The 13,679-nt window shown below is 45.2% G+C and overlaps 1 protein-coding gene across 1 annotated transcript in view; it reads right to left on the reverse strand.

The window, feature by feature from the left end:
- Positions 1-13,679, reverse strand: part of ikzf4 (IKAROS family zinc finger 4) — an 84,076-nt gene that overhangs the window by 49,382 nt on the left and 21,015 nt on the right. Inside the window, exons 2-5 of the mRNA XM_061903354.1 lie at positions 7,627-7,687; positions 7,467-7,547; positions 7,084-7,371; positions 6,016-6,183 (exon numbers count right to left, since the gene is read on the reverse strand). Coding sequence (XP_061759338.1) covers positions 6,016-6,183; positions 7,084-7,371; positions 7,467-7,547; positions 7,627-7,687 — 598 coding nt within the window. The remainder of the gene's footprint in view (positions 1-6,015; positions 6,184-7,083; positions 7,372-7,466; positions 7,548-7,626; positions 7,688-13,679) is intronic.

Here is a 13,679-nt window from a genome sequence, read left to right on the forward strand (position 1 = left end):
GGAATCCATCCTATTTGGGTCCCATATCAAACTTAAGAAGGTCAGTGACTTCACTATAAAAGTGGGTAACATTGTTATCACCAGGAAGGATGAGATCACCTACCTAGGTTCCATTCTAGAGGCTAATCTTTCCTGTGATAAAATGGCAACCAAGGTGATCAAAAAGGTCAACCAAAGAACGAGATTCCTCTACAGAATCTCCTCTCTGGTCAACAAAAGCACCTTGAGGATTCTAGCGGGAACTCTCATTCAACCCTTCTTCGATTACGCTTGCACCTCCTGGTACCCCAGCACCTCCAAAACCCTCAAATCTAGACTCCAAACATCCCAGAATAAGCTAATCCGGATACTTTTAGACCTCCACCCCAGATCACACCTCAATCCAACCCACTTCTCCAAAGTGGGCTGGCTCAGGGTGGAGGACAGAGTAAAACAACTTGCACTGAGCCTAGTCTATAAAATCCGCTACACCTCCCTGATACCGAAGTACATGTCCAACTACTTCCTTAACGTAAATGACCGCCATAACCACAACACCAGGGGGAGCTCCACAAACCACGTTAAACCCAGATTCCGATCTAACAAAGGTCTTAACTCATTCTCTTTCTATGCCACATCAATGTGGAATGCACTCCCAACAGGTGTAAAAGTAAGTGCATCTCTATATTCCTTCAAAACCGCTCTAAAACAACACCTCCAGGCAACTTCAACACTTTACTAATACCCTCCTCCATTCACATCCCATCTCCCCGGATTATAAACAACTCAAATGTACTTCTAATGTATATACTTGTTCTTATGCTATGTGAACTCACTATGTTCTCTGCTGGCTGTACATATCCTACTAAATAAGACCTACACTGTTTCAATGTCCACATTTCTCTGTTGATGCAATTGTTGATGACTGAAGTTCTGATATCAACCAAAGCTCCTCATCCCACCCCCCGGATTGTAAATAATGTAAATAATTCAATGCACATACTATGATGATTAACTTGTGTGATGACTGTATTATGTTGATAGTATATATTTGTACCATGAATTGATTAACGTGGACCCCGACTTAAACAAGTTGAAAAACTTATTCGGGTGTTACCATTTAGTGGTCAATTGTACGGAATATGTACTGTACTGTGCAAACTACTAATAAAAGTATCAATCAATCAATCAATCATCACCACTATTGTATATACTGGAGATTATTTTACTCTAGGTATTATTCACATTTTAAAGTACCAATGATTGTCACACACACACACTCGGTGTGGCAAAATTATTCTCTGCATTTGACCCATCACCCTTGATCACCCCCTGGGAGGTGAGGGGAGCAGTGTGCAGCAGCGGGGGCCGCGCCTGGGAATAATTTTTGGTGATTTAATTCCCAATTCCAGCCCTTGATGCTGAGTGTCAACCAGGGAAGTAACGGGTCACATTTTTAAAGTCTTTGGTATGAACTCCCAACCTACCAATCTCAGGGCAGACACTCTAACCACTATTACAGTCACAACCCAATTTTATTGAAGTCAAATCATGAAATGTGGTTAATATAATTGAGAGCAACATGAGAACATGATAACTGCATGCATAGACACACTGAATACAAATGAAACAAAATATATAAATGGCACTAAATAAGGTAAACAAGTGATTTCACTTAAATCTGTGTTTGAAAATATTTCACTTAAAACGCATTTCAGACATCAGCTTTGCATTAAAGTGGTCATATTAGGATTTTTTTTAATATACATTAAAAACACTTCCTAGTGGTCTACATAACACGTAGTAGTGGTACTTTTGTTTTTGTTTTACACACATCTTCAAGCCGCTTTCTGACTGTCTCTGTAGGATGCACTGTTTTGTGGGATATGTTAGAAAAACATCGCAAGTTTTTGTGCAAATTCCAAATGCCACGTTGAAGGAAGTAAGAAGGAAGGCAAGCTTGTTTTATAAATATCTCCACCATTCCTTCATCGCTTGATTTATGCAGATCCAAAACACACAAAAACAGGTACCAAAAGGTAAGAAAAGTTGGTTTTGCAAAACAGGTCCACTATAAATAACATGAGGGGTTCTCTTCTCTGAGCTGCCACATTATCGTGGTAGAGAAGTTTGCGTGTCTCAATGATCCTAGGAGCTATGTTGTCCGGGGGCTTTAAGCCCCCTGGTAGTGTCTCCCATGGCAAACAGGTCCTAGGTGAGGGATCACACAAAGAGCAGCTTGAAGACCTTTATGAAGAAGTCCTTTGTCACCGATTCTGTTCATAACCTTTATGGACAGAATTTCTAGGCGCAGTCAAGGCGTTGAGGGGTTCCGGTTTTTCGGCCGTGGAATTAGGTCTTTGCTTTTTGCAGATGATGTGGTCCTGATGGCTTCATCTGACTGGGATTTTCAGCTCTCACTGGATCGGTACGCAGCCGAGTGTGAAGCGACCGGAATGAGAATCAGCACCTCTAAGTCCGAGTCCATGGTTCTCGCCCGGAAAAGGGTGGAGTGCCATCCTCGGGTTGGGGAGGAGACCCTGCCCCAAGTAGAGGAGTTCAAGTACCTAGGAGTCTTGTTCACGAGTGAGGGAAGAGTGGATCGTGAGATCGACAGGCGGATCGGAGCGGCGTCTTCAGTAATGCAGACGTTGTACCGATCTGTCGTGGTGAAGAAGGAGCTGAGCCGGAAGGCAAACCTCTCAATTTACCAGTCGATCTATGTTCTCATCCTCACCTATGGTCATGAGCTTTGGGTTATGACCGAAAGGATAAGATCACAGGTACAAGCGGCCGAAATGAGTTTCCTCCGCCGGGTGGCGGGGCTCTCCCTTAGCGATAGGGTGAGAAGCTCTGCCATCCGGGAGGAGCTCAAGGTAGAGCCGCTGCTCCTCCACATCGAGAGGAGCCAGATGAGGTGGTTCGAGCATCTGGTCAGGACGCCACCCGAAAGCCTCCCTAGGGAGGTGTTTAAGGCTCGTCCAACCGGTAGGAGGCCACGGGGAAGACCCAGGATACGTTGGAAAGACTATGTCTCCCGGCTGGCCTGGGAACGCCTCGGGATCCCCCTGGACGAAGTTGCTGGGGAGAGGGAAGTGTGGGCTTCCCTGCTTAGGCTGCTCCCCCCGCGACCCGACCTCGGATAAGCGGAAGAAGATGGATGGCAGATATTTTTACTTCATCCATCTGCGACTCGCCCAGAAAGCGTCCACGACAGTAACACAAGAGCTTTATGATCAAAAATTACAATGGCATATTTTTAATATGAGAGATGTTCCGATCAGGGTTTTATCAAGCTGATTCCAATACTGCTACTGATCACATGTATTAACTGTACTTTTTTTTTTTTTTTTATGTTTATAGCTATTGACAGTTTAACAATATCAACGCAATATTTAAAGTAGTTCCTTATTTTTGTTTATTACATATAATTGTTTGAGTTAAAAAAAGTCAACAATACACAATAACCCCTGAATTTGTAAAAAGCTAGTTTTGCTACTAGTATGTATTTTCCTGGCTTGCGCTTGGTGTGTAACATGTTTAGCCTCGTCTTCCAGAGACAATGTTACTTAATGATGATACTTAACTAAAAAATTAAGTTTATCTGCTGTGATGGACGTGATTATTATTAGCTTAGAGGAGCTGTTCCACGCTGTGTATGGAGACCCATAATTACAGCCAAATAAAAATAAAGAAAGTGTTAACCAGAGTAGATCGGTGTTTGTAATTGGCACTCAAAGACATAAATCAGCAAAGGCGATCACATACTTTTTCACAAAAATCGGCCAATACTGATCAGTGGCTAATCGATCGGCACATCTCTAATTGATATATCTTTTCATTTTTTTTGGTCTACTCTGACTTTGTCACAGTTGCTCGATAAAAGGGCTACTTGTATCTATTATATGCATGTGGGTGGCGTCTGCAGGAGTATGCAGATCTGCACTGCATCTTATTGAGAGCTGTGTGTAATATGTTTACTATACAGGAGCTAAGATAAGGTAATCAACATTTTAGAGCTTTCGTCATGATGCAATATAATTCTACTCTAATGCAAATTACAAAAATAATTATGGTAAACTAATATATAATGTATTTGATGACTATGTCAATCAAAACAGCATTATGATATTTGATCATTTCTGATGCCACAAAGATTGTACAAGTAATCATAACGTTGTATGTGATAATTATACATGTCCTATAGTGTATTTTAGTTTTTGTGATGTTGATTTTACTGCTCTTTCCTTTGAATTGCTTTAGTCACTGCATCATCTTTTTACTGTTTTAGGTAGTGTGGTAGCCATTTGTGTTATTTATATTTCTGTAGTCCTGCATATCCATCCATTTTCTACCGCTAATTCCCTTTGGGGTGGCGGGGGGCGCTGGTGCCTATCTCAGCTACAATCGGGCGGAAGGCGGAGAACACCCTGGACAAGTCGCGACCTCATCGCAGGGCCAACACAGATAGACAGACAACATTCACACTCACATTCACACACTAGGGCCAATTTAGTGTTGCCAATCAACCTATCCCCAGGTGCATGTCTTTGGAAGTGGGAGGAAGCCGGAGTACCCGAAGGGAACCCATGCAGTCTCGGGGAGGACATGCAAACTCCACACAGAAAGATCCCGAGCCCGGGATTGAACCCAGGACTACTCAGGACCTTCGTATTGTGAGGCAGACGCACTCACCCCTCTTCCACCGTGCTGCCCAGTCCTGCATATATTAAGTTAAATTAATTATTTGTTTTTTGATGAATACTTGGGCCTACTGCACTACTGTACTTTGGTGTTGGTTATTGTGGTGGAGTGTGATGAATACTTGGGCCTACTGTGCTTCTGCACTTTGGTGTTAGTCATTATGGTTTTGGAAGCCCTTTTTGTGTTATTTATATTTATTTGGTACTACATATATTAAGTTAGATTATTAATTTTTTTAATTAGAAAGTCATTTACATTCTGTGTCATTTACTATGAACTGATTAACGTGGACCCCGACTTAAACAAGTTGAAAAACGTATTTGGGTGTTACCATTTAGTAGTCAATTTTACGGAATATGTACAGTACTGTGCAATCTACTAATAAGAGCCTCAATCAGTCAATCAATACAGCACCTGTGACGAGACCACAGAGGAGCGCACAGGGGAAACTGATTGGACAAATGTCGGGTTGAGAGACATTTTTGACCACTTCTCACGCAACACTTGAACCTTCCATCCATCCATCCATCCATCCATTTTTTACCGCTTGTCTCTTTTGGGGTCGCTGGAGCCTATCTCAGCTGCATTCGGGCATAAGGCGGGGTACACCCTGGACAAGTCGCCACCTCTTCGCAGGATCACTTGAGCCTTAGTTTTGTTTATAGCTTTGTATGTAGTTTAGGTTGTTTTTGTTAACCTTCGATTGAATGTTGGAAAGAAAATCTTTTTTTTGCAAATAAAGCTATTTTTAGAGAGACGTAGGTTGTGGTCGGAAGTGCGTACGAAAGTGCACCACCTGTCCTGGCTCAGCCCAAGGCCTTAGGTCTAGAACCTGGAAAGGCCGATACAGGTAGATCATTTTAAGACTGGTCTAAAGACAAAATATGAAAAATATCATTTTAGTTAATTGTGAAACATTTAAAGCAATGTTGATTAAAATACTGGTCAAATTAAAAAAATAATAATATTGTGCAACAGTTTTTTATTCCAGCAGTTAGATTTACAAAGTGACATTAACATATAAAAAAGGCTCATATAAACTTTTGATGATTATGGCTATAGCTTATGAAAATCTCAGAAAATGTGGGGTTTTCTAAAACTCTAGGCCATGAACATCAAAACTGTAGCAAATACTGGCTTGGCATACTGTATCTCACTTTGCACGTAATGATTTTATATCACATTACAGTTTCACACTGAAAGTTGAATTGCTGACATGAATTAACTTTTTCACAATACTCAATTGTTTTTAGTTTTTTACCTGTACACTGTCAATGATAAATAAATCAAGAAGTAAATATTGTAAGATAGCATTGTTCCACTCCATTCTACCTGCATGTGTTCTTAGATGTCCAGCCAGGGCGTCCCTCCGCCGGCAAGCGTAGTTGCAAACGGGGCATTTGAAAGGTTTCTCTCCAGAATGCAGCTTGATGTGGCGTAACAGGTTGCCCTTTTGGGTAAAGGACGCTCCACACTGGTTACACTGAAAAGGTCTCTCACCTAAACAACACGTGAAGGATATGACAAGAATGTGCACAATTTATATGAGATCTTTATAGATGTCTATGGATGTTCTCATTCATCCAGGTCATTGTAATCTTAGGGCATTCATTCAATCGACCGCAAATGGATCGTTTAGTTTGTCTTAGAAGGCCTCTCATCTGAGTAGGCTTCATTGATTCATGCTCATAGACTTACATAGGTAAGATCTAGTCTAGCGGCTGGTGCCAAAACACAAAATATTTATACTCCAAAAGGAGGGCATGCCTGGGCAAGGATGGTTTCGCCCTATCGTAGTGAGAAATACAACTGTTTTGATGCAAACGGGCAATCCTAACTGTCAAAGCCAATAACGGTCGTTGAAGTGTATTTTCACCCTGTTTTGTGTGGCAGAACAATCACTGTGGATCGACTACTACCAGTTCAAAAATAGTCGGAATCCCCCACAAAAGCATTCCATTCAGTTGTAAACAAATGGCATTCTGTTCACCTTCTGTGACCAGAAAGTTTCTAACTCCTGTTATTTGTAAGAGGCTAAATCGCAGAGTTTTTGGGAATAGTTGAAAGGATAGTGTTGTATGTGGGAGATAGGTGGTGTCGCAGACGACATTCTCTATTAAGGGACGTTTTTTCAACCTTGACATAGATAGCTTCCCTCACGCCTCTGTCCTCCCTGTCCAGAATCTGTACATTTTTGTTCTCTAATGAGTGCTGTTTTTCCCTGAGGTGCAGGTATACAGCTGAGATTTGGCTTGAAGCCCCTTTTGGGCTGTGCCATGCGTCGGCTTGGTGGTTGTTTTGTTTTCCCAATATATGGATAAATGCATCCATCCTTACACTGGATAGCATACACCAGATTGTGTTTGTAGGTTATTACAATGTTTGCAGGTGTGTTCTCACCCGTGTGACTTCGCTTGTGCACCATCAGCACATTGGGTCCAATGCAGATGATCCCACACACATCACATTGGAGCTTGCCACTGGCAAGCCGAATGGGTCCAGGGGAAGCATGATTGGAAGTGGCCATCTCACTGTAAAGATTACCTTGTCCGACCCCAGTGTGCTCTGCCCTCCCTTCTGCATTCAGCTCTGTTCTGTCATCCCCACAGCTACTATCTCTGACAGCCCCTCTGTTCTCAGGCTGTGGTGATCCATCTTCGCTGCACAGTTCCACCTTGATAGAGTGTTCTGTACAGGGGGTAGGAACCACACTCTCTTAAATATGCATTCATAGGTATAATAAATATAATGCCAAAGCAGTCAACACATAGTTGAAAACTGACCAGTAAAGGAGCAAGGCGTTGAGGAATGCTGACCGTTTGGACCGTAAAAGTCCTGCTCCGTGGTTGACTCTCTACCATTGCCTGAAAGAGATCATGTATAATAAAATCTGATGACACAAGTAAACAATTATGCAGTTTTACATATTGTATATTTATTTACCTGATGCATAAGAGCATCCATTGCAGTCCCCGGCATTCATTCTTTCACCAGATGCATGCATCTGCACAACATTAAAGACGGACATAAGATATCATTTTCGTGGGACTTTAGGTGGCACTATCCAATGCCATACATACATTACAATAAAACTATGTGAACACTAAGCATATGAAAATACTTGCAGATGTTGGGGCTAGAGGAAATAGAACCCTTTAATTATCAGTTGAAGGTGTTGAAGTTCAGAGTGCACGCTCAGTATTTATTCATCTGCATTGTGGTCTGCCAATGAATATTAGCTGCTCCACTGCAGGAGGAGTTAAAACTACAGGCAGGAACATTGCCTAGTCATAGGCCTGCAGTAAATAACTTTAGCACCACAAAGCACACAGCTGTATTGGGCACTATAAATGATCTCAAACTTCTATAATCATTCAGTAGTTTTTATGACAATTTGGTTTGGCTGCTAGCAAGGTTACTTAAACCCCTGCTGGTTTTCCCCTTGAAGTATGCGAGAAACCCCATAATATCTCGTTTTGCAACACTGCATATGCCACATCCCTTTGTGGTTTGTATTGTATATTGATGTATATGAACTACAGAGCTGTCAAATGATGTTTAAAAAAAAAAAATTAGATGAGTCACACGTTTGAATATGGATTAATTGTGATGTATTTTTTTATACCATTTTATCATACAATTTATCTTGCCAAAATTATTCAATCAATCATACAATTAATATTTCAAAAATTAATATATATGTAACCCACAATGTCACTGCCTCTCGACACACCCTTGGACTCTGCGTTGTGTTTTTAGTGTTTATCAGGTGGGTTGTTGTGCGGAGAGATTGGACACTGGACACAGTGGTTCTGGATTGTGGATGAGACCTTGTTGCATTTATTTGCTCACAGTAGTGGTCCTCTCTGGCTCTGGTCATTAAGCTTTTCAGTGGAAAAGAAGAACATTTTCAAAGATGGCGCCTAGACTATGGTGTCCACTGAGGGACAAAAAGGTGAGGTGTGCTGAACCCACAGGTAAAAATCAACAGAATAGCGACCTCCAGTGCTCATAAAGAGGTACTGTCTTATACATTGCCAGGCTACTGCCTTACATCTACCCCTTCTTTATTTGATGGCGTCTCTGCCATCAGATCAAACGTAAACAAAAAGCAAAAACTCCACTCTTTAACCAAAAGTGAGTGAGTGAGTGTGTGTGTGTGTGTGTGTGTGTGTGTGTGTGTGTGTGTGTGTGTGTGTGTGTGTGTTAAACATGCCCTTCTGGTCCTCTTGCTTTGGCCCTTTGCCACAACTTCTTGCCTCTCTCTATCTTCTGTTGTTCTTCATCCGATCTCAGAACTTGCGACTCAAGGCATAGCCTCTTTGGGGGCTGTCGATTTCTCGACGGGTTCCTTCTTGGAGCCACAGCCTCTGGAGGTGCTTCTGCACAACTGAGAGGTGTGGCTTCCTCTTCTTTATCACTTATTTGCCCAGCCTCCACATCCAATTCCTCCATCCCTGTGTGTTCAACCTGTCCGTTTACTGTCCCTGTATCATCCATCTCACATTCCTCCTCAATATCTTCCTCTGTCTCTCCTCTATCTTGCTCCTCCATTTCCTCTGTATCCGCTCCCTCGTGATCCTCTTCCACATCTGACTCCACATCATTTGTCGTCACTTCACCGGCCTGTTCCACTGGCAGAAACATACACTGTGTAAGGAGGTTGCGGTGGACCACTCTCTCTGGTTCACCATCTTCTGGTCGAACTACATACACCGGTATATTGGGTTGCTTCTTCACCACAATGTATGGACGAGACTCCCACTTGTCTCCCAGTTTCTGCCGTCCTTCCACATGACACTTTTTGACCAGGACTCGGTCCCCTGCACTGAAGACTTGACTCTTTGCTTTTCGGTCATAGTATTTTTTCTGCTGATCTTTCGCATGGTGAGAAGCCTGATTAGCCAGGGCATAGGCTTCGGACAGACTGTCATGTAGAGTTTGGACGTACTCACTATATCCTCCTTGCTCATTGGTGGAAGGAAGCCCAAAGACCAGGTCGACTGGGAGCCGGGGGTGCCTACCGAACATCAGGTAGTATGGTGCATAACCAGTCGAGTCGTGACGTGTGCAATTGTAGGCATGCGTCATTGCATCCAAGTGCTCATGCCAGCGGGGTTTCAAGTGAGGCTCTAGTGTCCCCAGCATGTCCATGAGGGTCCGGTTGAACCTTTCCGTGCCCCCATTGCCCTGTGGGTGGTAGGGGGTGGTGTGGGTCTTAGTGATGCCCGTACACTTGCACAGTTCCTTCACGATAGCACTTTCAAAATTGCGTCCTTGGTCTGCCAACAATTTCTCACAAAAACCAAACCGGCAGAAGAAGTTTTTCCACAGTACCTTCGCAACTGTGTTGGCCTTCTGGTCTTTAGTGGGATAGGCCTGGGCGTATCGTGAGAAGTGGTCGGTAACAACGAGCACATTTTCAATGCCACCTTTTGACTTCTCCAGTGTCAAAAAGTCCACACACACCAGCTCCATGGGGGCACTGGTGTGAATACTGACCAGGGGAGCCCTGAGGCCTGCAGTTGGGGTCTTTCTGAGGCAGCACCTCTGACACTGTTCACACCAAGTCTTGATTTCCTGGAACATTCTTGGCCAGTAGAATCTCTCCCTTATCATCTGCAAGGTCCTCTCAAATCCTAAATGCCCTGAGTCATCATGCAGAGCAGTCTTGACGGATGCGCGCAGCCGTTCTGGCAGTATCAGCTGCTCTACTACTTCCCTTTGACCATCTCGTACACGGCGGTACATGATACCGTCTCGTATCACTAACCTCCTCCACTCCTTTAAGAGAAGGCACACTTGCCCACCACCACTGATCCTCTCACTGCGACTTGGCTTCTGGTTCAGGCTTTTAGAGTGCAGGACAGGGCCGACGGCAGGATCTTCCTTCTGGGCTGCACGGATCTCCTGTTTTGTCATGGCAGGTAATGACTCTGTTCCCACATCCATATAGGGCTCACTGGGCTTGTGTGATAGAGGTTCTTGGATGTCAGGTTCCTCTGGGGCAGTATTGTTCACATCCGGGGAGCTCTCCTGTCCATGGCTCTCTTGTCCACGGGTGGGCCGGTTCTCTTCATGGCCTAAGTTACTGGCCCTCACCCGCTGGGGACAGGTGTGTAAGACTTGCGTGACCTCCTGGTTGGACATACGGGAGAGTGCGTCAGCATTTGCGTTACTCTTTCCTCTTCTATACTGGATGTCAAAGTCGAACGCCGACAGTCGAGACACCCACCGCTGTCCTGTAGCATCCAGCTTAGCTGAGGACATCACATACTTGAGAGGGTTGTTGTCTGTCTGGACTGAGAATCTACGCCCATAGAGATGGTCGTAGAACTTATCTGTCACTGCCCACTTCAGAGCGAGGAACTCAAGTTTGTGTGCAGGATATCGGGTCTCTGTTGGACTCAAGCCACGGCTGGAGTAGGCTATGACTCTCTCGACTCCACTCTGGACCTGGACCAAGACAGCGCCAAGGCCCTCTCCTGACGCATCAGTTTGAAGCAGAAAGGGCCGGCTGAAATCTGGATACCCCAGCACTGGAGCAGTTGTCAACTTCTCTTTCAGTGTCTGATAGGCCTCCTCACACTCATGAGTCCACATGAAGGGTGGGTCAGGACCCGGGCTCTTCTTATGCCCCCTCTTCTTCTTTCTGGGGTCACCGCTAGTGAGGCGGTATAGAGGTGCTGCTATCATGGAGTAGCCGTTCACGTACCGTCTGTAATACCCGGCTAGGCCCAAGAATTGGAGCACTTCTTTCCTATTTGTGGGCCTCACCCAGCCCTTAACCCTGCTGATTTTCTCTGGGTCTGTCCTGATCCCCTCTGCGGACACCAAGTGACCCAAATACTGCACCTCTTGTCTCACAAGCTGGCACTTCGAGGGTTTCAACTTCAAGCCATGCTCCTTGAGTCGATCAAACACCAGCTGCAACCTCTCCAGGTGCTCATCAAAGGTTTTTGAGAATATGATCAGATCATCTAAGTAGATGAGGAGGTGAGTGAAGTTCAGATCTCCAAAGCAGCAGGTCATCAGTCGCTGGAAAGTGGACGGAGCGTTTTGCAGCCCAAAAGGCATTCTGTTTGCCTCAAACAGCCCCATAGGAGTACTGAACGCTGTCTTGTGTTTGTCGTGCTCCGCCACCTCCACCTGCCAGTAACCAGATGTGAGGTCAAGGGTGGAGAAGTACTTCGCTTGCCCCAGGGCCTCCAGAGCTTCCTCTATTCTGGGCAGAGGGAATGCATCTCTGGTGCTGTAGGAGTTCAGCTTTCTGTAGTCCACACAAAGCCTTAGTGACCCATCTTTCTTGGTTACAATCACTACTGGCGAAGCATATGGGCTCTTACTAGGCCTGATGACCCCTGTTGCCTTCATGTCCATCAACAACTTCCTCACATCTTGCCACTGTGAGGGGGGAATCTTGCGGTAGGGCAGTCGGAAAGGGGTAGAATCGACAAGGGGAATTTCATGCGCTATGGTTTTTGTGTGGCCATAGTCCATGGAATGCTGGGAGAACACACTTCCATTTTTCTCCACCAGCTCTTTAAGGAGGGACCGCTGGTGCTCATTCTCTACCGCTGCTTCACTGAGGTCCACCCCACAACCTGCCACAACTTGATCCAAACTCAGACAGGCCTCTTCACTCTCAGCCTTATCAGGTTCACCTGGCCTCTTGTCAGGAAACTCTACAACATTTTCCACCACGACTGCATTGGCCAAATGTGTATGGAGCTTTATGGTGATAGCATGTTGAGACAGATTCATCACCCTAACAGGGGTGCAGCCTTTCTTTACATCAGTAAGGACTTTGGCAACCAATAGGTCTTGGGGGAGACGCAGGAAAGGGTGGCCTTCAATGAGGGCTGTGTAAGTCTTTCTTTGTGGGCCAACTTTGATCCTACACTTCAAATCCATCTCCTTCCCTCCAGGGATGCTTATTTTGCGTCCAGCGTACACAACAGGGCCAACTATGTCATCCGTTACATCATGTTCTGTGTTTAGGATTTCCAGCAGGGCAGTGTACGACTCTGGATGGCTTTGCTTGACACGGTGAATGAACTGCTGGCCATAGGTTGCTTGGAGGTGGCTCCTGGAGGCCCGAATGACATTAGTGCCCACAAGCAGAGGGACAGAGGAACGATACTCAGAATCAGGGACCACGAAAGCCGGCACAGCCTCAAACTCTCTCCCCAGCATTTTCAGGTTAATGTGTAAGACACCATGGTAAGGCACATTCTGGCCAGCTGCCCCCTCTATGGGTATTTTAGAAGGCTTCAGCCTTTGTTCCCGAAGGGTGGGGTGGTTGCGCCAGTAGTTGTGAGTAATACTGGTAATCTGGGAGCCAGAGTCTATGAGTGCCTTGCATTTTACCCCATTGACTTCCACCTCCCCCTCATTCCTGGGGCCCACTAGGGGGGTATCCTCTCCTCCATAATCAGTTCCGCTCACCTGTAATGGGGACACTTGCTGCTCACCCATGGTTGCCCCGGTAACCATGGGCTCTAGGCGTTTAAATGTTGTGCTGAGGGAGCTGTGTTTCCCTCCACAGGGGTCACAGGCTGGGGTTGCTGAGCCAAGGACAGGCTGGGATCTGGGAGAGCTGCTCTGCAGACCCGGGCAATGTGTCCTAGTTTCCCACACCGGTAACATGTCACACTGGAGCCCTGTACTGTAGTCCTTGGTGATGACTGGAATCTTTGTGGGGGGGCTGCAGGAGGGACAATGCGTGAGACAGCAGGCGGTACAGTGGGTGAGACCAAAATTCTTGATTCGAGGTGCGACAACATGGCAATCTGTTGCTCTTGGCTTGGAGCCAATTTCTGTACAATCTCTCTCAACTCTGACAGTTCTGAGTTCTGTTTCGTTGTCTCCGTCTTCTCATTAGTACCACACTTAGGTGTGCCATGTACCTGGGCATATGCTTTCTTTGTCTTGTGCTGTGGTTGGAACTTCTTTGTTTCTTTTGCTAGATCTCTGAGCTCCTGTTGCAGCTCTCG

This window comes from Nerophis ophidion, linkage group LG06, assembly GCF_033978795.1.
Source record: "Nerophis ophidion isolate RoL-2023_Sa linkage group LG06, RoL_Noph_v1.0, whole genome shotgun sequence".
NCBI lineage: Eukaryota > Metazoa > Chordata > Actinopteri > Syngnathiformes > Syngnathidae > Nerophis > Nerophis ophidion.